This window comes from Amblyraja radiata, chromosome 1 (genome assembly GCF_010909765.2).
Source record: "Amblyraja radiata isolate CabotCenter1 chromosome 1, sAmbRad1.1.pri, whole genome shotgun sequence".
In the NCBI taxonomy this organism is placed as follows: domain Eukaryota; kingdom Metazoa; phylum Chordata; class Chondrichthyes; order Rajiformes; family Rajidae; genus Amblyraja; species Amblyraja radiata.
In genome coordinates this window covers 32,139,649-32,164,687 of record NC_045956.1, presented here as the reverse complement: position 1 = coordinate 32,164,687, position 25,039 = coordinate 32,139,649, and the positions used below count along the sequence as shown (strand labels likewise).

The window sequence follows — 25,039 nt, the reverse complement described above, 5'->3', positions numbered from 1 at the left end:
ACTGGATAGACTCGGCTTGTACTCGCTGGAATTCAGAAGATTGAGGGGGGATCTTATAGAAACTTACAAAATTCTTAAGGGGTTGGACAGGCTAGATGCAGGAAGATTATTCCCGGTGTTGGGGAAGTCCAGAACTAGAGGGTCACAGTTTAAGGATAAGAGGGAAGTCTTTTAGGACCAAGATGAGAAAATCATTTTTTACACAGAGTGTGGTGAATCTGTGGAATTCTCTGCCACAGAAAGTAGTTGAGGCCAGTTCATTGGCTATATTTAAGAGGGAGTTAGATGTGGCCCTTGTGGCTAAAGGGATCAGGGGTATGGAGAGAAGGCAGGGATGGGATACTGAGTTGGATGATCAGCCATGATCATATTGAATGGTGGTGCAGGCTCGAAGGGCCGAATGGCCTACTCCTGCACCTATTTTCTATGTTTCTATATAATCAGTCTGTTAGAAGGGTCCCGACCTGAAATGTCTCCTATGCACATTCTCCAGAGATGCTGCCTGACTCCAGTGCTTTGTGTCCTGTTTTAAAGCCAGCCTCTGTTGTTCCCTGTGTCTGTAATTGGCGAATGGGTAGAGTAAGTGATGCGTAGTCTTTGCGCTGACTGGATAGCGGGCAAAATAAAAGCTTCACTGTACCTCATTACCCATGACAATAAACTAGACTAAACTAGAGGTGACAAAGAGTCCCATCTTCCAATCGACCATTTTCCGACTCCATGGAGAGGCACAGTGGCGTAGCGGTGGAGTTGCTGCGTTACAGCACTGGAGCCCCAAGTTCGATCCTGACAATGGGTTCTGTCTGTACGGAGTTAGTACGTTCTACCCGTGACCTGCGTGGGTTTTCTCCGGGATCTCTGGTTTCCTCACACACTCCAAAGACGTCCATGTCTGGTATAATTGTAAATTGTCACCTGGTGTGTGTCGGGTAGTGTTAGTATCGCTGGTTGGTTCGGACTCAGTGGGCCGAAGGGCCTGTTTCCATGCTGTATCTCTAAACTAAACTAAAGAAGGATACTGACCTACAATGTCGCCCGTCCATTCCCTCCACAGATGCTGCCTGACCTGCTGAGTTCCTCCAGCACTTTGTGCTTTACTCAGGATTTCAGCATCTGCAGTCTCTGTGTCTCTAGAAATGCTTGTGGTCTTATTCCATGTCCCACATTGACTGCTGCTCAAATAACCACAGACGGAAGTGGATGGTTTAATGATTGCAGTATTGTCGAGATTTAGAAACTAATTATACAACACTGATAGGCTTGTTCCACCGTTTGCAGTGTTATTTGATCTCGCCTGTCAGATACTTGACATTCCAAGGCTTCTATTAATATTTGACTGTATTCATTCCTGTTCACCTGCTTGGTTGTTGCTTTATGGGTGAGCCCGGCTATCGATGGGTGACATGTTGTTGGCACTAGACATCTTCTCCCCACTCCCATTACTGCCTCGGCAAGGCCAGCAGCATAATCAAGGACCAGTCTCACCCACATGCTCACTCCCTCTTCTCCCCTCTCCCATCGGGCAAGGTACAGAAGTGTGAAAACGCACACCTCCAGATTCAGGGACAGTTTCTTCCCAACTGTTATCAGGCAACTGAACAATTCTATCACCAACTAGAGAGCGGTCCTGACCTCCCATCTACCTCATTGGAGACCCTCGGACTATCTTTAATCGGACTTTACTGGATCTTGCACTAAACATTATTCCCTTTATCCTGTATCTGTACACTGTGGACGGCTTGATTGTAATCATGTATAGTCTTTCCACTGACTGGATAGCACGCAAATAAAAGCTTTTCACTGTACCTCAGTAACACGTACCTTTTTAGAAAGGAGATGAGGAGGAACTTCTTTAATCAGAGGGTGGTGAATCTGTGGAATTCATTGCCACAGACGGCTGTGGAAACCAAGTCAGTGGGTATTTTTAAGCGGAGATTGACAGGATCTTGATTAGTACGGGTGTCAGGGGTTATGGGGAGAAGGCTGGAGAATGGGGTTGCGAGGGAGAGATGGATCAGCCATGATTGAATGGCAGAGTAGACTCGATGGGCCAAATGGCCTAATTCTGCTCCTATGACATGAAATTACGAATGCGGCCAGAATAATAAAGGGCCTGTCCCACTTAGGCTATTTTAGGCGACTGCCGGCGATTGTCATAGTCGTAGCAGGTTGCCCAAAAACCTGGAGCTCCCTTCGACATAAAATTTGAAATGGAATCTTTACTTTAACAACAAACAAAAAACCAAAGTCAGCACTGGCAACAACCTACGTTAACCTGGCACCAACGATGACAGCACCCACGTCAGGAGAGTCAAACTATGCTCATTGGCATCAAACCCAACGTCGCCCACTGTCTCCGAAAAATGTTCAACGTGGAAAATCCAGCGGCGACCAGAAAGACGCTACGACTCTTTTGGGCGACTGAGGAGACGACTCACGACCATACAGGCAGCATCCCGGCGACCATATGGCGACAGCCTAGTCGCCTGTAGTCCCCTAAAATTGCCTAAGTGGGAAAGGCCCTTAAAGGACTAACTAAAGAACTGTCCCCTGCACTCCCCTCCACCCCACTGGGAGACCGGAGGCCATTATGCTCTGTTCGTGTTGCTATGGTGATCTCCTGAGTGAATGCGGCCAAGCTTGTTGAGGGCCATACCAGTCATTGTTAACTGAATGCCCTGGAGGCCAGCTTCATTGTGACTGACATTGGGACGATCCTTCTGCCTCTGTGTGATTGTTCCTCCCGGCTTGCCTGACCCCAAAGCCCACTGCCTCTGGTCTGGTCTTACCCTGTGGACTTGCAGTGTGGAAACAGTCCACCGAGTTCCCGCCAACCAATGATCACCGCATGCAATAGCATTACCCTTCACACAAGGCGTGCGGGTTTGTAGACTAATTGACCCTGTGTAAATTGCCCCTAGTGTGTTGGGAGTGGATGAGAGAATGGGGTGACATAGAACTAGTGCGAACGGGTGAACGACAGTCAGCACCGACCCGATGGGCGGAAAGGCCTGTTTCCGCATTGTAACTGAAATAACACTGTACAAGATGTTGGTGACACCTGCATTTGGAGAACAGTGTGCAGTTATGATCTCCCAGCCACAGGTAGGATATCATCAAATAGCTTAGTTTAGTGTTATGTGTACCAAGGTACAGTGAAAAGATTTTTGTTCCTTGCCAACTAGTCAGTGGAGAGACAATACGATTGTATAGGCTGAAGAAGGGTTTCAGCCCGAAACGTTGCCTATTTCCTTCGCTCCATAGATGCTGCTGCACCCGCTGAGTTTCTCCAGCATTTTTGTGTACCTTCGATTTCCAGCATCTGCAGTTCCTTCTTAAAAACGATTGTATAGGCAACTGGTAAGGCTGCAGAAGAGATTGTTTAGTTTAGTATAGAGATACACCTGCGGAAACAGGCCCTTTTGGCTCATCGGGTCCGCGCCGACCAGCGATCCCCGCACATTAACACTATCCTATGCCCACTAGGGACAATACCAAGCCAATTAACCTACAAACCTGCACGTCTTTGTAGTGTGTGAGGAAACCGAAGATCTCGGAGAAAACCCACACGGGTCACGGGGAGAACGTACAAACTCCGTACAGACAGCACCTGTAGTCAGGATCGAACCCGGGCCACCTGCGCTGTATTAGCTTTAAGGCAGCAACTCTACCGCTGCGCCACCGTGACCGCCCTATCGATGATGTTACTGGGACTGGAGGGGTTGAGTTATAGGGAAAGGCTGGAAAGGTTGGCCCTTTTTCCCCAGGAGTGTTGGAGGCTGAGGGGTGACCTTATAAAGGTCTAGGGAACAATGAGGGGCTAATTTAAGGTGGATGGGTGCAGTCTTTTCCACAGAGCAGGGGAATGTAAAACTAGATTTAATGCGAGCGAGGAACATTTTTCCACACAGTCACATTTTTCCACACAGAGGGTGGTGAGTATATGGAACGAGCTGCAGGAGGAAGTGGCAGAGGTGGGTACATCTCCCAAGTTTAAGAGACGGGTACATGGTTGAAATTCGTTCAAAAGGATATGGGGCAGGTGTAGGCAAATGGTATAGGGCGGAACTGTAGATGCGGGTTTATATCGAAAATCAACACAAAATGCTGGAGTAACTCAGCGTGTCAGGCAGCATCGCTGGAGAGAAGAAGTAGGTGATGATTTGGGTCGGAACCTTTCTTCAGACTGAACGTAAAGGGGGGGGGGGGAAATAAACAGGAGGAGGGAAAAGGCCAGAACAAATCAGGGCTGGCGACAGATGACCTCAGGAAGGGTGGAACTCATAATGGTCCATTGTTGGCTGTGGAAGGTGTGATAACAAGAGGCATACAAGGATGAGAACTGTGGAACTGGTTGAATGACTAGAGTGGGGGGAATAGGGAGAGATGGGAGGGGATGCAGACGTTACTTGAAATTAGGCAAATCAATGCTCATACCTTGTTTGCGTGGATATCACGGTTGGCATGGATGAGTTGGGCCGAAGGGCCTCTTTCCGTACTATATCACTCTAAAAACTCGTTGACATCTTTCTAATCCTGTACCCCTTTAGAATTATTCCCTCAGCTTTATATTCTAAGTATTACCCCCCGTTGTTCATTCCAGCACCTGTCTAATTGCTCAAAGCCTGTTCGTCTCGGTCCAGTACAGTTCCAAGATTAATGGATCCATACTGACACATTCTAGATAGGGGAGACAGTCAGAGCCTTTATCCCAGAGTGGAAATGTCAAATACTAGCAGGCTGAGGTTTAAGGTGAGAGGAGCAGAGGGGGTTTACCAGAATGGTGCCTGGACTAGGGGGTATTAACTACATCAAAGACCTCAACGGTGGAACAGGCGGAGGACGATGGCTGACCTTAGTGGAGCGTCACAACGGCAGGGAAAGCAGGTGAAGGCTGCAACAGAAAAGGGTCTCCGGTCGTCTTGGACTCCATGCCACTGGACCCTGACCCAGATCTGTCAAGGACCGTGTGGTGGCTGTCTGTGCAGCAGTCTCCCCACGTTAAACAAAGTCACGCACAGGCGTCCTCCAACCCTGGAAGCACCCATGGTCAGCCATGACCGAAGGGGGCCTAAGAAGAAGAGCTACATGAAGAGGTTGGGCACATTTGGATTGTTTTCTCTGGAACACTGGAGGTTGAGTGGAGACATGATAGAAGTTTATAAAATTGTGAGGCATAGATAGGGTAGACAGTCAGAACCTTCTTCCTAGGGTGAAATGTCAAAGACTAGAGTGTATACTTTTAAGGTGAGAAGGGCTTAGTTTAAATGAGATGTGTGAGGTAAGTTGTTTTTTTTACACAGAGGGTGGTGGGTGCCTGGAATGTGTGGTCAGGATTGATGGTGGAGGCAGATACGATGGTGCCATTTAAAAGACTTTTGGATATACAGAGAATGGAGGCAGAGGAGATCAGTTTAATTTGGCATCATGTTCGGCATGGACATTGTGGGCTGAAGTGCCTGTTCCTGTGCTGTACTGTTCTATCAGGTGCAGTACTGAGGGAATGCTGCATTGTATTGACCATGAGCACCCTAGGGGCGGGTTCGATCCTGACTTCGGGTGCTGTCTGTACGGAGATTGTACCTTCTCCCCTTGACCGCGTGGGTTTTTTTCCGGGTGCTCCGGTTTCCTCCCACACTCCAAACGCGTACAGGTTTGTAGGTTAATTAGCTTTGGTACAAATTGTAAATTGTCCCCAATGTGCAGGATAGTGTTACTTTACGGGATGACCACTGGTCGGTGCGGAGTTGTTGGGCCAAAGGGCCTGTTTCCACACTGTATCTCTAAAGTATAAATTGCCCATGGCGAAGGGTGCTACAGATTAGCTCAGGACTGTGTGTTGCTGATGCAGCATTGATTTGATGTTTGAGCATTGATGGACGGCATGGAGTCAGTGGGCCGAAGGGCCTGTTTCCACGCTGTATCGCTAAGGTGTAAAGTGTGGTCTCGCCAATAACATGTACAGCTACATCATGGCCCCCCAGCTTTGTACTCGGTACCCTTCCCAATTAGGACAGGCGTGCCAAACGCCCCCCCCCCCTCACCACCCTGTCCTCCTGCCTCGCCATTCTCGGGGATCCATGAACCTGCACTCCCAACAAGGTGGAGTTTCAACAATAGTTTAAATTCTTTCAGCGCAGCGCAGTTCAATGCAGTTTTGGTTTTGCTCCTCTGGTTTTGGTTTTAGTTCACCTGAAAGATTTGCCTGTTTGTTTGAAGGTTAACGCTTTGGTTTGATGTGTTTATTAGGGGAAAGAAAATAGAATCTGGACCTTTTGATGTGTGATGCAATGCCCATGAAATGTGGTGACATTAAGAGAACTTGTGGTTCTGGGTGTGGTGGAAACTAAGGTTATTTGGTGAACGAGCTTAGTTGGCACTGAGGAAGGGCTACCTCCCATTGTCAGCCAGTAGCCAAGCCAACAGCGTGACTAGCAGCAAGCAGCCTGCAGTGCTAAGTCAGTTTTATTTTTTGCCAGGTGTCCTATTGGCATTTAAAAAATGCAGCAGAACAAATATTGTTCAGGAATTCCACCTGTTGGAATTTAGTTTTAGTTTAGAGATACAGCGTGGAAACAGGCCCTTCGGCCCACCGGGTCCATGCCGATCAGCGATCCGCGCACATTAACACTATCCTATGCCCACTAGGGCCAATTTTTGCATTCACCAAGCCAATTAACCTACAAACCTGTACGTCTTTGTTGTGTGGGAGGAAACCGAAGATCTCGGAGAAAACCCACGCAGGTCACGGGGAGAACGTACAAACTCCATACAGACAGCGCCCGTAGTTGGGATGGAATCCGGGTCTCCGGCGCTGCCTGCACTAAGGCAACAACTCTACCGCTGCGCCACCGTGACCGGGGTTTTGAAACGGGTTATTTAGCACGTTTGGCAAAAGGCCTCGTGCATGCCTCATTGGCCACGGAGTTATACAGCACGTCCACACTGGTCGCTTTTACCCACCTTTGGTGCCTCCCGGCGGGCCGCGGACAAGCCAAGGCTGGAGCCTCGGGGGTTCGGAGCCCGCGGACAACGGCCCCTGGTTCGACGGAGGCTGTGGCCGGCCCCTGAGCCCGAAGCTGTGGCCGGGGTCCGCGAAACGGAGGCATCCGGAGAGGACCCGGCAGCGTTAGTGGAGAGGCCAGTGCGGCGTCGATGATGGCGCCGACCGACGGACGAGGACGAGCCACGCGCAAGTGAGGACGCCGCTGCCGGGGGAAAGAACAAAGGAGGTCACGGCGTGGGGGAGGGGGAAGAATAGCTAGGACCCGGCATTGGGGGACCAGCGTGGGGGAGGGGGAAGAGCAATGAGGGACCCGGTTGTAACTTTGTAAGCGCCGTAAGTGGCGACTATTTGCATGCCTTTCTTTTTTGTATCAAAAATAATTTATTTAATTACGATCACTATACACAAACACACCCACCACTATAGTACAAAATCAACAAATTATCCAGACACTAAATTTTCAAACTATGTACTATGTCACATTCCTTACAAATATACTAAATAACTACTATACAACTATGTTCCTCTCTAACCCCACCCGGGCGCGGACGTAACCCCGGAAAAGGGGCAAGCATCAGGCTCGGGCAGAGCCCTCTTCTGCCTGGCGCCGTGACTCGCGGATGGCCAGCTTGGCCAGGCCTATTTGAATACCTTGGGTAGGCAAGCAAAGAATTTCACTGAGACTTGTCACATGTGACAACAAAGTACTCATTCATTCACTGATATCCCTCTAAACCTTTCCTATCTATGCAATTGCCCGAATGTAACCTTTTCGCACAGAGAGTGGTGGGTGTATGGAATGAGCTGCCAGAGCAGGGAGTTGACGTGGGTACTGTAACAACATTGAAAAGACACTTGGACAGTGTTGTTGGAAACTTGGGAAATCATAAGGAAGATGAGTTGGTTATCGTCTGTTTAACCCTCGAGCTCATATCCTGGGGGAAGCAAGATGGGAAGAATGACCAACATAGGATGTTGGGAGTGGATTGTCACCTTGTCGTGGTGGAGAAGCTTGTGTGGTCCTGAGATCCTGAGAGCGATGCCGTCTGGAGCTATGCTCCTGGTAGGGCCTCCCATGGCGGTAAGGTCGAGGGGGAGTTCTCTGACAAAGAGCAATCCAACCAAGACCTCAACGGTGGAAGAGGTGGAGGATGATGGCTACCTTAGTGGAGCGTCACAATAGCTGGGAGGGCGGATGAAGGCTGCAGCAGAGAAGGGTCTGTTTTTTTGGACTCCATGCCACTGGATCCTGACCCAGATCTGTCAAGAACCGTGTGGTGGCTGTCTCCCCACGTTAAACAAAGTCACGCACTGGCGTCCTCCAACCCTGGAGACACCCATGGTCGAGGGGCCAAAGAAGGATGTTTGGAGGGTAATAGATAGAAATGTCATTGTATTTAGCCTACATGGCACAGCTAGCTTAGGTTGGGTAAACATTGCGGGTTGTAAATAGTTTAATGTAATAAAATAATACTCTGCTGAACAGCAGGCTTTCGTGTGTGTGTGTTTCTTCGTGGTCTCGACCTGAAACGTCACCTATTCCTTCCCTCCAGAGACTTCCTTATCTATTGAGGGGGAATTGTTGTTCACAGTTCGCTGTCTAGGTTTTTATCTTTCAACCTTTAGATTACAGCTGGTTGACATCTATGGTGTCTATGGGAGAGATATTTTCAAGGTAACAGAAAGCGTGGGGTTGGTGATAATTCTGGGGAAAGACAAAGGTGAAAGGTTGCAGAGACATTGATTAATGGTGACTTATTTCAAATCCACCAGTAACTGTTGTGTCATGAGAATATAAAATGCTGTTGGTACGGTGAATCTTTGAAACACTTTGGCTTATCTCAGTGTGTTTACAGTGAGCACTATTAAGACCTCCAATAAACTAACTTGTTTCATAGACACACCGCTGATTTACGAGCTGTTTTATTTTGTGTCTCTGCCTATCTGAGTAAAGCCAGATACAGTTTACAGGTCTAGCACAAAATTCCCTCCTACAGACAAGTATGTGGATAGGAAAGGTTTAGAGGACCAGTGTTGGCATCTTTGTCCGCATGTGCAAAGTGGGCCGAAGAGCCTGTTTCCGTGTTGTATGACTTTGACTCTGTAGGACAGTCAAAAGAAAGGGTCTGAAGAAGGGTCTCGACCTGAAACGTCGCCTATTCCTTCGCTCCATAGATGCTGCCTCGAGTCTGAAGCAGGGTTTCGACCCGAAACTTCGCCTATTCTTTCGCTCCATAGATGCTGCCTCACCCGCTGCGTTCCTCCAGCTTTTTTGTCTACCTTCGATTTTTACAGCATCTGCAGTTCATTCTTAAACAAAAGAAAGAAGATTGTGTGTTTTAAAAAAAATAGTGCAAAACACAATTGGGGAATAAACCATGTCCATGAAGTGCAAGTGGTGGTACCTAATTCAATAATCAGTAAATTGAAGTCTGCTTTTAATTCCCTCTGTGTATATTTTGTGATTTTAGCTTGGTTTGTTACTGCAGTCACAATAACACAAGCACACCTCATTGTTGCCTTCTTCATTGCCAGAGAGAGGCCACACACAAACTGGAGGAACAGCTCCTCTTGGGTAGCTTACAACTGGCACAGAGGCGCAATGGTAGAGTTGCTGCTGCCTGACAGCGCCAGAGACCCAGGTCTGATCCTGACAACGGGTGCTGCCTGTACGTTCTCCCTGAGACCGCGCGGGAGTGATCCAGTTTCCTCCCACACTCCAAAGACGTGCGTGTTTGTAGGTCAATTGACTTCTATAAATTGTCTAATGTAGGGTAGAACTAATTCACGAGTGGTCTTTGATTGGTGTGAATTCAGTGGGACCATGTTTCCATGCTGTATCTCGAAACTAAACCAAACTCAACTGTATGAACAAAATGGATAGAACTGCAGACGCTGGATTAAATCGAAGGTAGATACACACTGCTGGTGTAGATGGGGCATGTTGGTCGGCATGGGCAAGTTGGTCCGAAGGGCCTGTTTCCACGCTGTGTGTGTCTGTTCTCCAGAGATGTTGCCTGACTCGCTGAGTTACGCCAGCACTTGTCTTGTTTGTATCTCACTAAAATGTCTTGTTTGTTCAGATACCCCTACAACAGCTCCTCAGTTGACGCACTTCAGCGAGTGTCCTCCAAGCTTTGAGGGCTATTGCATCCATGGCCAGTGCCGCTTCTTGACGTCTGAACAGCAGCCATCCTGTATGTAAGTCATGATTACCGTCCGCAACCCCTTAGAAAGATTCCTATTTAATGTTAGGCGCAGTGACCCAGCCTCCGTCGATTCAGGTTGTGTGACCTTGCCTCGAACTCTGTACTTTATGCTCTACAACCTCTGGACTGCTTTTTAGTTGAGTTTATTGTCACGTGTAACGAGGTACAGTAAAAAGCTTTTGTTGCGTGCCATCCAGTCAGTGGAAAGACTTCTTCTTATCGAGTCCACACACAAGATTAGAATTGTTCAGCCAGAGCTGAACACACTTCTCGGCATCTGCATACAATGGTGTCTTTCTTGTTGCTTCTTGTTGCTTCTTGTGCGTGGTGGTGGAAACGGGGCCGTGACTTGAACGCTCTTTCCTTGACCGCAGTGGAAAGACAATACATGATTGTAATCGAGCCGTCCACAGTGTACGGATACAGGATAAAGGGAGCAATGTTTAGTGCAAGGTAAAGTCCGATTACAGATAGAACGAGGGTCTCCATTGAAATAGATGGGGGGTCAGGACCGCTCTCCAGTGGGTGATAGGATGGTTCAGTTGCCTGATAACAGCTGGGAAGAAACTGTCCCTGAATCTGGAGGTGTGCGTTTCCACACTTCTGTACCTTTTGCCCGATGGGAGAGGGGAGAAGAGGGAGTGACCGGGGTGAGACTGGTCCTTGATTATGCTGCTGGCCTCCCTTCCAGCGTCAATGGAAGGGAGGTTGGTTGGTGTGATGGTCTGGGCGCCACATTCTTTACTCGAGAGAGTCGAGTGTTCAATTGTCATATTTTACTGACAACAGAACAATGAAACTTGCTGCGGCACAGAGACACAAAATAAATAACACAATAAATGTTTAACTGGACCACTAGCTAACCATAATAGTGCCAAATCAATATCCATAATGCAACCAAAGACGCAGTCGCTAGAAGTCAAGTCAAGTTTATTCGTCACATACACATACGAGATGTGCAGTGAAATGAAACGTGGCAATGCTCGCGGACTTTGTGCAAAAAGACAAACAAACAAACAACCAAACAAACTATACACACAATCATAAACACACACATATTCTTTTACATATTAAATATTGGAAGGAAAAACGTTCAGTAAAGTTAGTCCCTGGTCATTGAAGGTCATTGTAAATAGAATTATGGAGTCATACAGCATGTTACTCTTCTAATTCCCGTTGACTATTTGGGGCCTGAAGTACATTCCCAACAAGATGATCATCCCCCTTTTGTTTCTCAGCTCCACACATACAGCCTCACTGGACAAGCCGTCAGTAATGTCATCTCCGACTACTGTCGTGACATCCTGCTTAACCAATAATGCAACCCCCTCCCCCCCCTCCTTTTACCTCACCCCTGTCTCTCCTGAAGCACCTGTACCCCGGAACATTGAGATGCCAGCCCTGCCCCTTCCTTAACCAGGTTTCGGGAATGGATACAACGTCCCACTCGCACGTAGCTATCCATGTCCTGAGTTAATTCTCCTTACTCGTCAGGTCTCTAGCATTAACTTAAATGCAATTTGATCCAACAGTCCTTCCTCGTTCTCTGCCATTCTCCTGCCTCTTCTGTCAACTGAACTCGCTTCCATCACCCTCCATACCGACTTCCAGCATCTCACCTGCCTCGGCCCGGCATTAGATCCTGTCTCCCTGCCTATCGAGTTTAAACCCACCTGTGTAGCACTAGGGAACCTGACTGCCAGTTAAGGTGCAACCAATCTCTTTTGCTCAGGTCATCTCTGCCCCAGATGTACCCCTGTCCCCTACACCAACTCCTCAGCCACACATCCATCTGTCCTTTCTTTCTGTTCATGCCCTCACTAGCACATGGTACCGGGAGTTATCTAGAGATTACTACCCCGGAGGTCCTGCTTTTTTTACCCCTTTGCCTAACTCTCTGTATACACTCGGGCGGCACAGTGGCGCAGCGGTGGAATTACTACCTCACAGCGCCAGAGACACAGGTTAGATTCTGACTATGGGTGCTGTCTGTACGGACTCTGTACGTTTTCCCTGTGACCGTGTGGGTTTTCGCTGGGTGTTCTGGTTTCAACGATGTGCAGGTTTGTGGGTTAATTGGCTTCTGTAAATGATGGTGTACAGGGCGATCGCTAAGTGTGGACTCAGTAGGCCAAAGGGCCTGTTTCCACGTTGTGCCTCTAATGTCTATAGTCTAAAAAAATCTTGGCTCACCAAACTGGATGCAAGCAAGTCCCCTCGATCTCGGGAAGATATTCTCCAACCAAAGGGTACTTTGAAGGTAGACAAAAATGCTGGAGAAACTCAGCGGGTGAGGCAGCATCTATGGAGCGAAGGGAATAGGTGACGTTTTGGGTCGAGACCCTTCTCTGAAGAAGGGTCCCGACACGGAACGTTACCTATTCCTTCAATCCATAGATGCTGCCTCACCCGCTGAGTTTTTCCAGCATTTTTGTCTACCTTCGATTGTTCCAGCGTCTGCAGTTCTTTCTTAAACAACTGGCACTTTGATCTCTTTTTCCAACAGATGTAAATTGAGCTACACTGGATCTCGGTGTGAAATGGTGGACATGCTGTATATCACCGGAGAGAGGGACAAATACATCATCATGGGGCTGGTATTGGCCATGGTGGTGCTCATAGTACTCATATTTATCATCTGCCTCTGTGTACAGTTAAGTATCAGCCCACGTTTAGTTTATGTTATTGTTAAAGGGGCTGAGGCTCTATAAGGCGCGGGTCAGCCCACTTTTGGAGTATTGTGAGCAGACTTGTGCCCCACGTCTGAGGAAGGATGTGCCGGCGTTGGGGAGGGTCCAGAGGAGGTTTACGAGAATGATCACAGGGATGATTGGGTTAACATGCGATGAGTGTTTGACGGTGCTGGGCCTGTACTCGCTGCAGTTTCGAAGGATGAGGAGGGAACCTCATTGAAATTTACCAGATAGCAAAAGGCCTGGATAGAGTGAATGTGGAGAGGATGTTTCCACTAGTGAGAGAGTCTAGGACCAGAGGCCGTAGCCCATGAATAAAGATGAGGAGGAATTTATTTAATCAGAGGGTGGTGAATCTGTGGAATTCTTTGCCACAGACGGCTGTGGAGGCCACGTTAGTGGATATTTTTAAGTTTGAGATTGACAGATTCTTGATTAGTACGGGTGTCAGCAGTTATATTTTGAAGGCAGGAGAATGGGGTTGAGAGGGAAAGATAGGTCAGCCATGATTAAATGGCAGAGTAGACTTGATGGGCCGAATGGCCTAAATTCTGCTCCAAGAACTTATGTACTGAAGTACAGTAAAAAGATTTTGTTGCGTGCTATCCAGTCAGCAGAAAGACAATACATGATTACAATCGAGCTGTCCACAGTGTACAGATACAAGATGAAGAGAACACTTTAAGAAAAAGAATAATAAAGGAGAACACTTAGCTCCATCCTGAGAATTTACAGGAAGAATGCACATCAGATGCACAGAATCTCTGGCCCAGAGTAGGGGAATCGAGGACCAGAGGACATAGAATCAAGGTGAAGGGGGGAAAGATTTAATAGGAATCTGAGGGGTAACTTTTTCACACAATGGGCGATGGTGGGTGCATGGAACAAACTGCCGGAGGAGGTAGTTGAGGCTGGGACTATCCCAGCGTTTAAGAAACCATTAGACAGGTACATGGATAGGACAGGTTTGGAGGGATATGGACTAAACGCAGGTAGGTAGGACTAGTGTAGCTGGGACATGTTAGCTGGTTTGGGCAAGTTGGGATGAAGGGCGTGTTTGCACGCTGTATCACTCTATGACTAAGTGTTGGGAAAGGTCAGGTTGCGTTGTGGATGGTTGGAATGGGTCGGCTTCTAACTGCTGCCCACTGTGTCCACCTGCACCCCCCAGTCCACCACCCCTCACTGAAGGGGCTGTCCCCGAGCTTTACTGCCCCATGGCTCTCCAGGCCTTTGTTGTTCACTGATAACTTGCGTTTTACTTTCCCCGTCATAACGTTTAAGAGACATTTGGACAGATACCCGGATAGAACAGGTTTAGAAGGGTATGTGCCAAGCGCGGGTAGGTGGGACTAGTGTAGATGGGGCATGTAGGTCGGTGTGGGCAAGTTGGGGCAGAAGGGCCCGTTTCCACGCTGTATCACTCTGTGACTGAGTTCAGGTCTGCTGCAATAAATTGTTGGTGTCGGTCTCTGCGAGAATAAATTGGTTTGAACTGAATAAAAGACACGCTAAAAGATCTGAAAGCGAATTAGGTTTGTACTGAATCTGCAGATTTGTAACTGGTCAAGGGAATCAGAACCCAAGGTGAAAAGGTTCACTTCTTAATAAACAGACAACTCACAAAACGGTTAGATAGACCAATTCAAAACTTCACTGATTATCGGCCGATGGAAGTAGCGAGGATATACCAGCCAAGTAAGCAACATAGACACTTGACTCTCCTCGTGTCCACTTCAATGAACAGAGAATTACATGGTATTTTATACTGGTTTTTTGTCACCTAAGCACATTCCAAAGATGTTAGTCATGGTCAGAGGTACAGTCAATGCACATTACCACAGGATGCGTCTGAGTTTGTCTCTTGTCAATCAGCAGTCGCATATCAAAGATATCCTATCAATTGGTACTTTCAAGATGAGATTTCAAAGGCATCGGACATTGTATCAATGCACCTCACTGGGACTGGTCTGGGTTTATCTCTCTCATCAATTGGTAGACGCATTTCAAAGTCATCGGTCATTGTCTCAACACCCCTCACCGGGACTAGCCTGGGCTTCTCTATCTCTCTCTTATCAATGTACCGGAGAAAGCCTGCTTGTGATGAAATATAAGTTATAATAGTCCAGGATTCCATTAGATATGTTTAAAAACAATGACCTTTACCGAGGTTCATTTGGGGATTTTGTGGGGGAGGTGAATCAGATTTTGGGCAGAAGACTAAAATGGTACCTTTTTAGTCCACTGAAACATCACCTATTGAAGGGTCACGACCCGAGACCTCACCTATTCCTCTTCTCCAGAGATGCTGCCTGACCCGCTGAGATACTCCAGCATTTTATATCTATCTACAGTGGTGTAAACCAGCATCTGCAGTTCCTTCTTAGACAGACTAAATAGTTTTGTTCTGTAAAAATAATTTATTTATTCCTGGTGTTGGTGTAAAAACCAATGTGGTCTTGCAGAAGCTGACACCAACATTAACCCCGAGCTTATTGGAGAACAACAGTGGCAAGTGGAGGTTGACGGGTGTGACTAAGCTGACGAGGAATATTTTTAAAACGTACCCCCCTTTCTCCCAATTATTGTCTCTGCAGTCGTTACCGCAGGAAGTGCAAAGGGACGAGGAAGTGGCGACCGGGTGTCAAGGCAGTGAACACGCAGACGGTGGAGGAGGGGAACGCACTGGGCCACGATGAAGATACAGCAATGACTACCTTGGCCTAAGTGAGTGGTGGCGTGGAGCTGGCCCGTGACTGGGTGGACTGTGCCTTGGCCTGTGGACCTCCTGGCAGGTCCTCTCCACCTCCGGTGTAGGATGAAGGGCGGGATGGTGGCGCAGCGGTAGAGTTGCTGCTTCACAGCGCCAGAGACCCAGGTTCGATCCTGACTACGGGTGCCGTCAGTGCGGAGTTTGTGCGTTTTCCCCGTGACCGCGTGGGTTTTCACCGAGGGCTCCGTTTTCTTCCCACTCTCCTAAGTTTGTAGGTTAATTGGCTTCTGTAAAATTGTCCCCAGTGTGTCGAATGCAAAACTGGGATAACATAGAACTAGTGTTCAGGTGGCCGTTGGTCGGCGCGGACTGGGTGGGCCAAAAGGCCTGTTCCCACGCTGTATCTCTAAACTAAACTAAATGAATGGAACCCATACAATCATAGGATCATAAGACATAGGAGTGGAATAAGGCTATTTGGCCCATCGAGTCCACTCTGCCATTCAATCATGGCTGATCTATCTTTCCCTCTCAACCCCAATCTCCTGCCTTCTCCCCATAATCTTTGACTCCCTTACTAATCGCGAAATGGTCAATCTCCGCTTTAAAAATACCCAAAGACTTGGCCTCCACTGCCATCTGTAGCAATGAATTCCACAGATTCACCACCCCATGAGTATAGAAATTCCTCCTCATCTCCTTTCTAAAGGTACGTCCTTTTATTCTCTGTTTGTGCACTCTGGTCCTAGACTTTCCCATAAGTTCATTAGTTATAGGAATAGAACTAGGCCGTTCGGCCCATCAAGTCTACTCCACCATTCAATCATGGCTGATCTATTTCTCCCTCTCCACTGCCTTCTGGGGGAAACATCCTTTCCACATCCACTCTCTCCGGGTTTTTCAAACGCTGGGCAAGGCTGAGTTGTATGTGGTTATCTCAGTCTAATTGATATAATTGTTTGGGATTGAAATAGAATTTTGCTGCACACAAACCAGCCCACCTGCAGGATGTCGATAGTTACCCACACACTAATGTGACAACTTTCTCCCGCAAGCCGTTATCAAGCACTCCACTTGCCACTGTTTATCAGTTCTGATGCACAGCAGGTTTTGGAGGGCTGGGCCTGGGGATATCATTGAAGTATTGCCTCATGCAAAGAGTCATTTTGCAACAGGACAGAGGTTCACCTGCACCTCCTCCAACCTCATCTATTGCATCCGCTGTTCTAGGTGTCAACTGCTCTACATCGGTGAGATCAAGCGCAGGCTTGGTGATCGCTTCGCCCAACACCTCCTCTCAGTTCGCATTAACCAACCTGATCTCCCGGTGGCTCAGCACTTCAACTCTCCCTCCCATTCCGAATCCGACCTTTCTGTCCTGGCCCTCCTCCATGGCCAGAGTGAGGCCCACCGCAAATTTGAGGAGCATCACCTCATATTTCGCTGGGTAGTTTACACCCCAGTGGTATGAACATTGACTTCTCCAATTTCAGGTAGTCCTTGCTTTCTCCCTCCTTCCCCTCCTCTTCCCAGCTCTCCCACTGTCTCCGCCTCTTCCTTTCTTCTTCCCGCCCCCCCAACCCCACATCAGTCTGAAGAAGGGTCTCGACCCGATACGTCACCTATTCCTTCGCTCCATAGATGCTGCCTCACCCTCTGAGTTTCCCCAGTCTACCTTGCAACAGGATAAGTCGTTGGTGAGACCACACTTGGTGCACTGTCTGCAGTTCTGGAGGATGTCATTACGTTGGAAAGGGTGCAGAGGAGATTCACCAGGATGTGACCCTGGCAGGATGGCATGAGTTATAGGAAGATACTGGATAGGATGGAGTGTACAAAATCATGAGGGGACTAAATAGCGTGAATGCACAGAGTCTTCAGACTTTAGAGCTACAACGGACCCTTCGGCTCACCGAGTCCACACTGATAGTGATCACCCCATACACTAGCACTATCCTACACAATCTACAATTTACAGAAGCCAATGAACCTACAAACCTGCACGTCTTTGGAGTGTGGCAAGAAACCGGAGCACCCGGAGGAAACCCAGGTGTTGCTGTTCCTCCAATTTGCGTTTAGCCTCACTCTGGAGGAGTCCCAGGCCAGAAAGGTCAGTGTGGGAATGAGGAGGAGAATTAAAGTGTTTAGCAACCGGTTGATCAGGTTGGTTCAGGCGGGCTGAGCGAAGGTGTTCAGCGAAACGATCGCCCAGTCTGAGTTTGGTCTCGCCGATGTATAAGAGTCCACATCTTGAACAACAGATACAGTAGATGAGGTTGGAGGAGGTGCAAATGAACCTCTGCCTAACCTGAAAGGACTGTCGGGGTCCCTGGACAGAGTCGAGGGAGGAGGTATAGGGACAGGTTCTTCTGCGGTTGCAGGGGAAGGTACCTGGGGAGGGGGTGGTTTGGGTGGGAAGGGATGAGTTAACTAGGGAGTTGCGGAGGGAATGGTCTCTGCAGAACGCGGAAAGGGGAGGAGATGGGAAGATGTGGCTAGGGGTGGGATCCCGTTGGAGGTGGCGAAAATGTCGGAGGATTATGTGTTGTATGTGACGACTGATGGAAGGTGAGGACTAGGGGGACTCTGTCTCTGTTGCGACAGGGGGGAAGGGGAGCAAGGGCGGAGCTGCGAGATATCGAGGAGACCCTTGTGAAGGCCTCATCCATGATGGGCGAGGGGAACCCTTGTTCCCTAAAGAATGAGGACATCTCAGATGTTCTGGTATGGAACACCTCATCTTTGGCGCAGATGCGGCGTAGATGGAGGAATTGGGAGTAGGGGATAGAGCCTTTGCAGAAAGCAGTGTGGGAAGAAGTGTAGTCTAGATAGTTGTGGGAGTCAGTGGGTTTGTAATAGATGTCAGTCGATAGTCTATCTCCTGTGATGCAAACGGTGATATCAAGAAAGGGGAGGGAGGTGTCGGGGATGGTCCAAGTAAATTTGAGTGCAGGATGAAAATTGGTGGTGAAGTTGATGAAGTCCATGAGTTCTGCACAGGTGCAGGAGGTAGCACCAATGCAGTCATCAATGTGACGGAGATAGAGTTCGGGGATAGGGCCAGTGTACGCCTGGAACAGAGAGTGTTCAACATACCCGACAAAGAGGCTGGCGTAGCTGGGACCCATGCGGGTGCCCATAGCTACGCCTTGGACTTGGAGAAAGTGGGAGGAGTCAAAGGAGAAGTTGTTGAGGGTGAGGCTAGCTCCGCTAGGCAGAGTAAAGTGTTAGTAGAGGGATATGCAGTACCCTGATGAAGGCCAATGTACCAAAAGCCTTCGTGACCACCCTATCTATCTGTGACGCCACTTTCAGGAGACCTGTAGTATTAAATCCTCTGCTCCACAACACTCCCCTGCGTTCTGCCCTGGTTTGACTTCCCAAAATGCAACATTTGAATTGAAGTTGAGTTTATTGTCATGTGTACCCAGGTACAGTGCAAAGCTTTAGTTGCGTGCTAGCCAGTCAGCAGAAAGACAATACATGATCTCAATCGATCCATTCACAGTGTACAGATACATGATAAAGGAATAACGTTTAGTGCAAGGTAAAGCCAGCAAAGTCTGATCAAGGATTGTCCAAGGGTCACCAAAGAGGTAGATAGTAGTTCAGCACTGCTCTCTGGTTGTGGTAGGATGATTCAGTTGCATGTTAACAGCTGGGAAGAAACTGTCCCTGAATCTGGAGGTGTGCGTTTTCACACTCTTGTACCTCTTGCCTGATGGGAGAGGGGAGAAGAGGGAGTGACCGGGGTGAGACTGGTCCTTGATTATGCTGCTGGCCTTGCCGAGGCAGCGTGAGGTACAAATGGTGTCACTAGAAGGGAGGTTGGGTTGTGTGATGGTCTGGGCTGCGTTCCACAATTCGCCGCAATTTCTTGCGGTCTTAGATGGAGCTGTTCCTAAACCAAGCTGTGATGCCTGGATAGAGTGGATGTGGAGAGGATGTTTCCACTGGAGAGAGAGTCTAGGACCAGAGGCCATAGTCTCAGAATAAAAGGATGTACCTTTGGAAAGGAGATGAGGTGGAATTTCTTTAAGTCGGAGGGTGGTGAATCTGTGGAATTCATTGCCACAAACGACTGTGGTGGCCAAGTCAATGGGTATTTTAATGTGGAGATTGACAGATTCTTGATTAGAACGGGTGTCAGGGGTTCTGGGGAGAAGCAGAAGAATGGGGTTGAGAGGAAAGATAGATCAGCCATGATTGAATGGCGGAGTAGAGTCGATGGGCCGAATGGCCTAATTCTGCTCCTAGAACATGAATTATAGTGGCATTTAAGAGGGTTATGGGTAGGCAAGTGGAAGTACAGGGAATGGAAGTATCGGGAGCTCATGCATGCAGAGGAGATGAGTTTAACTTGGCATCATATCATGCTTGGCACAGAGGTTAAGGGTCGAAGGGCCTGTCCCTGTGCTGTTCTGTTCTATGAATCTGCTTTCTCTGCTCTATTATAACTGCTGCCCTCTCCACTGCAGGATGGTACGCTGGGGTTGCCGCCAACCGTATGCTCGCCATGGGATGTAATGTACCCCAGGATCTGTGCCAAACTCTGACCTTTCTCGTCACCCCACCAAGGTGTATGGCCAGAGGTGAAGATTAAATTTGGTGATGAAGGGGAATATGTGTCACAGCCGAATGGAGAGGGGGACTGAGCAACACTGTCGGTTTTCCACGTTTGTCTCCGCACTGTGTTTGTAGAAGTCGCCGCGAGATCCAGAAAGAGGTTTGGCACTGAGAATGAGCGAAGGGAGCGAGCGATTTGCTTGCGACATTGGACCCACTCTGGGTCAGGACCGTGAAGTCTTGCCCAGCGAACCCACCGTCTTTAGGGGAAAGCTGCATACAACAAAGAGAGAAGATAGACAGATAAAAACTCAGCGGGACAGGCAGCATCCCCGGAGAGAAGGGATGGGTCTCGACCTGATACGTCACCCATTCCTTCTCTCCGGAGATGCTGCCTGTCCCGCTGAGTTACTCCAGCTTTTTGTGCCTATCTTCGGTTTAAACCAGCATCTGCAGTTCCTTCTTACAACAAAGACAGGGTCACTTAAAGGTACGGAGAGTCACGAGGAGATTATCTCGGCTAAATGTAGTTGAGAATGAAGCTGGTTCATCGACGGCTGCTTGATGTTCTTGCGACAAAGAGTTTTGGGCCCAGTCTCAGCACCGCTGCTTGGAGCAAGTTGTGACTCTTACACTGCGTATAGAACGGAACAAATGCTGGATGTGGTTGTGGAGAGAAAATTCTGAAATGGTGCCTTTTTTTTATCAGTATATATCAATAAAGATACGGTAGTGAGATCCAGGTCTGTGAACAGCGATGACTGTGTGACTGGTGAGCCAACTCCTGCCCTCTCTGCACTGGTTGCTACACGTAAACTGGGACCTGCCAATGGATGGGACTCTGAAGGGTGACCTTGATCTCCTCTCCCGATACAAAGTTTGCGTGTGCATTGACCCGCGGACTTTTGCAGAGGCTGGGTGGGGAATTAAATTACTATTTAATAAACGTTCTTCATTTGGGAATGCATTGCTGTGTTTTAACTAGCTGAAATACAGGGGCAAGGGTGGCACAGCGGTAGAGTTGCTGCCTCACAGCACCAGAGACATCCTAACTACGGGTGCTGTCTGCACGGGGTTTGCACGTTCTCCCTGTGACCGCGAGAGATTCCTCCGGCTGCCTGGATTAGAGGGTAATGGTACAGGGAGGAATTGCACAGACTTGGATTATTTTCTCTGGAGCATCAGAAACCATAGGGAGCCCTGATATATGTATGTAAACTCACGAGAGGCATAGATAGTGGAGACAGTCAGAAACTTTTCCCATAGGGTGGGAATATCAAAGATCAGAGGACATAACTTTAAAGGGAAGAGAGGCAATGTTTAAAAGAGACTAGACTAAGTGGGACCCGTTGGGTCCTATGTTCACACGTGAGGGCTGGTCCATCAACGCAATATTCCACCCCTCCATCAATTCCAATGTTGGTGGCCAGTGGGGGGGGGGGGTCTTTCTGGAACACTAGTATGGGTGTTGTGGGCTCAAGGACTGGTTTCCAGAGGCTAGCTATAAAAACCTGGATGCAACATAATTTCCTCAAACTCAACAGCGATAAGACAGAATTCCTCCTCATAGGCTCCAAAGCCACACTCAGCAAAATCAATAACCCCACTCTCACCATCGACGGCACCACTGTCTCCCCATCTCCCCAGGCCCGCAACCTTGGCGTGATCTTTGATTCCACCCTCTCCCTTGAGCCTCACATCCACCATGTCATTAAAACCTCCTTCTTTCATCTCCGCAACATCGCCAAACTCAGACCCTCTCTCACACCGCCAGCTGCTGAAAGACTCATCCATGCCTTCATCTCCTCCCGACTGGACTATTGCAACTCACTTCTCCTTGGCATCAGCTCCACCTACATCAACCGAGTCCAACTGGTCCAGAACGCAGCCGCCCGACTCATCACCCATACCAAATCCTGGCATCACATCACTCCAGTCCTCAAACAACTTCACTGGCTTCCCATCTCCCACCGGATCACCTACAAAATCCTGATCCTCACCTACAAAGCCCTCCACCATCTGGCCCCCCCATATCTCATTGACCTCCTCTCCCCCTACCAACCCTCACGGTCCCTCAGATCCACATCAGCCGGTCTCCTCTCCATCCACAAGTCCAACCTCCGCAGTTTTGGGGACAGAGCCTTCTCCAGGTCAGCTCCCAGGCTCTGGAACTCCCTCCCCCAACTGATCCGCAATTCCGTGTCCCTCACCATCTTCCAGTCCCGCCTCAAGACCCATCTCTTCACCTCTGCCTATCCTTAGCCCAACGTCCCCGTCCCTTTTCATCTGTGCATTAATTGCCTCATACTGTGTTTTGTATTGAATTCTGTCTTTACTTTGTGTACTAGTCATGTCTCTACTATTTATTTCATTCCCCTTATATGTTTTTCCTCTACATGCTCAATTTTTGTAAGGTGTCCTTGAGACTCTTGAAAGGCGCCCATAAATAAAATGTATTATTATTATTATTAGTATGGACATTGTGGGCCGAATGGATTCTTGGGCTGGCAGCTCAGTCACTCAGGGCTGGTGGGTTGGCAGCTCAGTTACTCAGGGCTGGTGGACTGGCAGTTCCCTCACGGCCATTTCAAGCAGAGTGCAGGCTACCAAATTCAATTTCATAGCATTTCCAGCAGAGTGCAGGCCACCAAATTCAATTTCATAGCATTTCCAGCAGAGTGCTGGCCACCAAATTCAATTTCATAGCATTTCCAGCAGAGTGCAGGCCACCAAGTTTAATTTAATAGCATGGCCAGCAGAGTGCAGGCCACCAAATAGCCAAACAACTCATTGCATTGTCATTAAGGGCTAACAAATAATTTATTGCAAATACATTGCAGGCTCACAGTTCAGTTGATTCACAGCTTAGAATCGCAGTTGTGGACTCTCCCTCGCGATCTTCCAGAGTGACTGACACATGTCCAGGCATCCGGGGTTTTATAGTCCTGCCCCCTCCGGAAAGGACGTTACCTTCATCAAGGTGATTGACATGCGAGAGGACCAATTAGCTGATCTCAAGATTTTTTAAACACTCATAACTTTTTTATTTTTCATCGATCGGAAAAATTCTCGGGGCTGCCTCAGCGGAGGAGGTCTGTGAGTAAGATGGCCAAAATCATAGTGATATATGGTCGCGTTTTTTCTAAAATCAATAGAGAACGCAGTGAGGAAGTGGTCAAGATGAGACTTTTAGTTATATAGATGTGCGGGGCAAGTTTTTTTTAATGTAGAGAGTGGTGGGTGCCTGGAATGTGTTCCAGGGGTGGTGGTGATGGCAGATACAATTCCTGCATTGAAGAAACATGTGGATATTCAGAGAATGGAAGGATATGGAGCATGTACAGGAAGATGGGATTATCAGATTGGTATCATGGTCAGCGTAGAGATGATGGGCTGAAGGGCCTGACCTGTGTTATTCTATGTTCTTCCCAGGATTTGTCCCGTCTATGTGTGACGAAAGCAACCATGTTGGCTCTTGAATGCACTCAGCAGTAGACCAGTCAGTCACTCGTACAAGGGCAATTAATGGGGACAGGGCAGTGGAGCAGCGGGTAGTGCTGCTGCCTCACAGCGACAGAGTCCCCGGTTCCATCCTGAGCTCGGGTGCTGTCTGTATGGAGTTTGCACGTTCTCCCTGTGACTGTGTGGGTTTTCTACGGGTGCTCTGGTTTCCTCCCACACTCCAAGGACTTGCCGATTTGTAGCTTGTAAATTCTATTCACTGGAGTTTAGAAGGATGAGGGGAGATCTTATAGAAACATATAAAATTATAAAAGGACTGGACAAGCTAGATGCAGGAAAAATGTTCCCAATGTTGGGCGAGTCCAGAACCAGGGGCCACAGTCTTAGAATAAAGGGGTGGTCATTTAAGACTGAGGTGAGAAAAAACTTTTTCACGCAGAGAGTTGTGAATTTATGCAATTCCCTGCCACAGAGGGCAGTGGAGGCCAAATCACTGGATGGATTTATGAGAGAGTTAGATAGAGCTCTAGGGGCTAGTGGAGTCAAGGGATACGGGCAGAAGGCAGGCACGGGTTATTGATTGGGGATTATCAGCCATGATCACAATGAATGGCGGTGCTGGCTCGAAGGGCGAATGGTCTCCTCCTGCACCTATTTTCTATGTTTCTATGTTTCTATAAATTGCTTTGGTAAATTGCCCCATGTATGCCCCAAGGACATAGAACTAGTGCACAGATGAGCCACTTCCTCCCACATACCAAAGACGTGCGGGTTTGTAGGTTAATCATCCCTCTGTAAATTGCCCCTAGTGTGTAGAGGGTGGATGAGAAAGTGGGATAACATAGAACTAGTGTGAACAGATGATCGATGGTTGGCATGGGCTCGGTGGGCAGGAAGGGACTGTTCCGTGCGGTATCTCTGAATTAAACTGTAATAACTAAATAAGATGCCTGTTGCCATAGCAGGACATTCCATGCATTCCCCTTTGTGACAAATGTCAATTGCAGTGAGTCAGCGTTGCTCAATGTGTGGCACTTTCACTGGACCCGGGGAAATCACTCCTTCAACACACAAACTCAGTGCCACATCATCAGTCCCATCTCTGGAGTGTTAACCCCAGCCCAGCCCAATCCCAAGGTTTCCACTGGGGAATCCACCCAATCACTTAAACACCTGAAACATTCACTATCTCAATTGCTGTTTGACTATTTGCTGAGTCATAGAATTGAACAGCCCACAATGCCCATGTCAAACACGATGCCAAGTTAAACTACTCCCCTCCACCCGCACGTCATCCATATCCCTCTCTATCCATGAGCCGACCTTGGTTTAGTTTAATTTAAAGATACAGCGTGGAAACTGGCCCTTCGGCCCCACTGAGTCCATGCTG

At 48.3% G+C, this 25,039-nt stretch overlaps 1 protein-coding gene across 1 annotated transcript in view; it reads left to right on the top strand.

Annotated features, from left to right (window-relative positions):
* Window positions 1–20,869, top strand: part of LOC116972358 (protransforming growth factor alpha-like) — a 33,994-nt gene extending 13,125 nt beyond the window's left edge. Inside the window, exons 3-6 of the mRNA XM_033019938.1 lie at window positions 10,090–10,207; window positions 12,722–12,868; window positions 15,506–15,635; window positions 20,100–20,869. Of these exons, the coding sequence (XP_032875829.1) occupies window positions 10,090–10,207; window positions 12,722–12,868; window positions 15,506–15,635 (395 nt within the window). The 3' untranslated portion in view covers window positions 20,100–20,869. The remainder of the gene's footprint in view (window positions 1–10,089; window positions 10,208–12,721; window positions 12,869–15,505; window positions 15,636–20,099) is intronic.
* The last annotated feature ends 4,170 nt before the right edge of the window (window positions 20,870–25,039 follow it).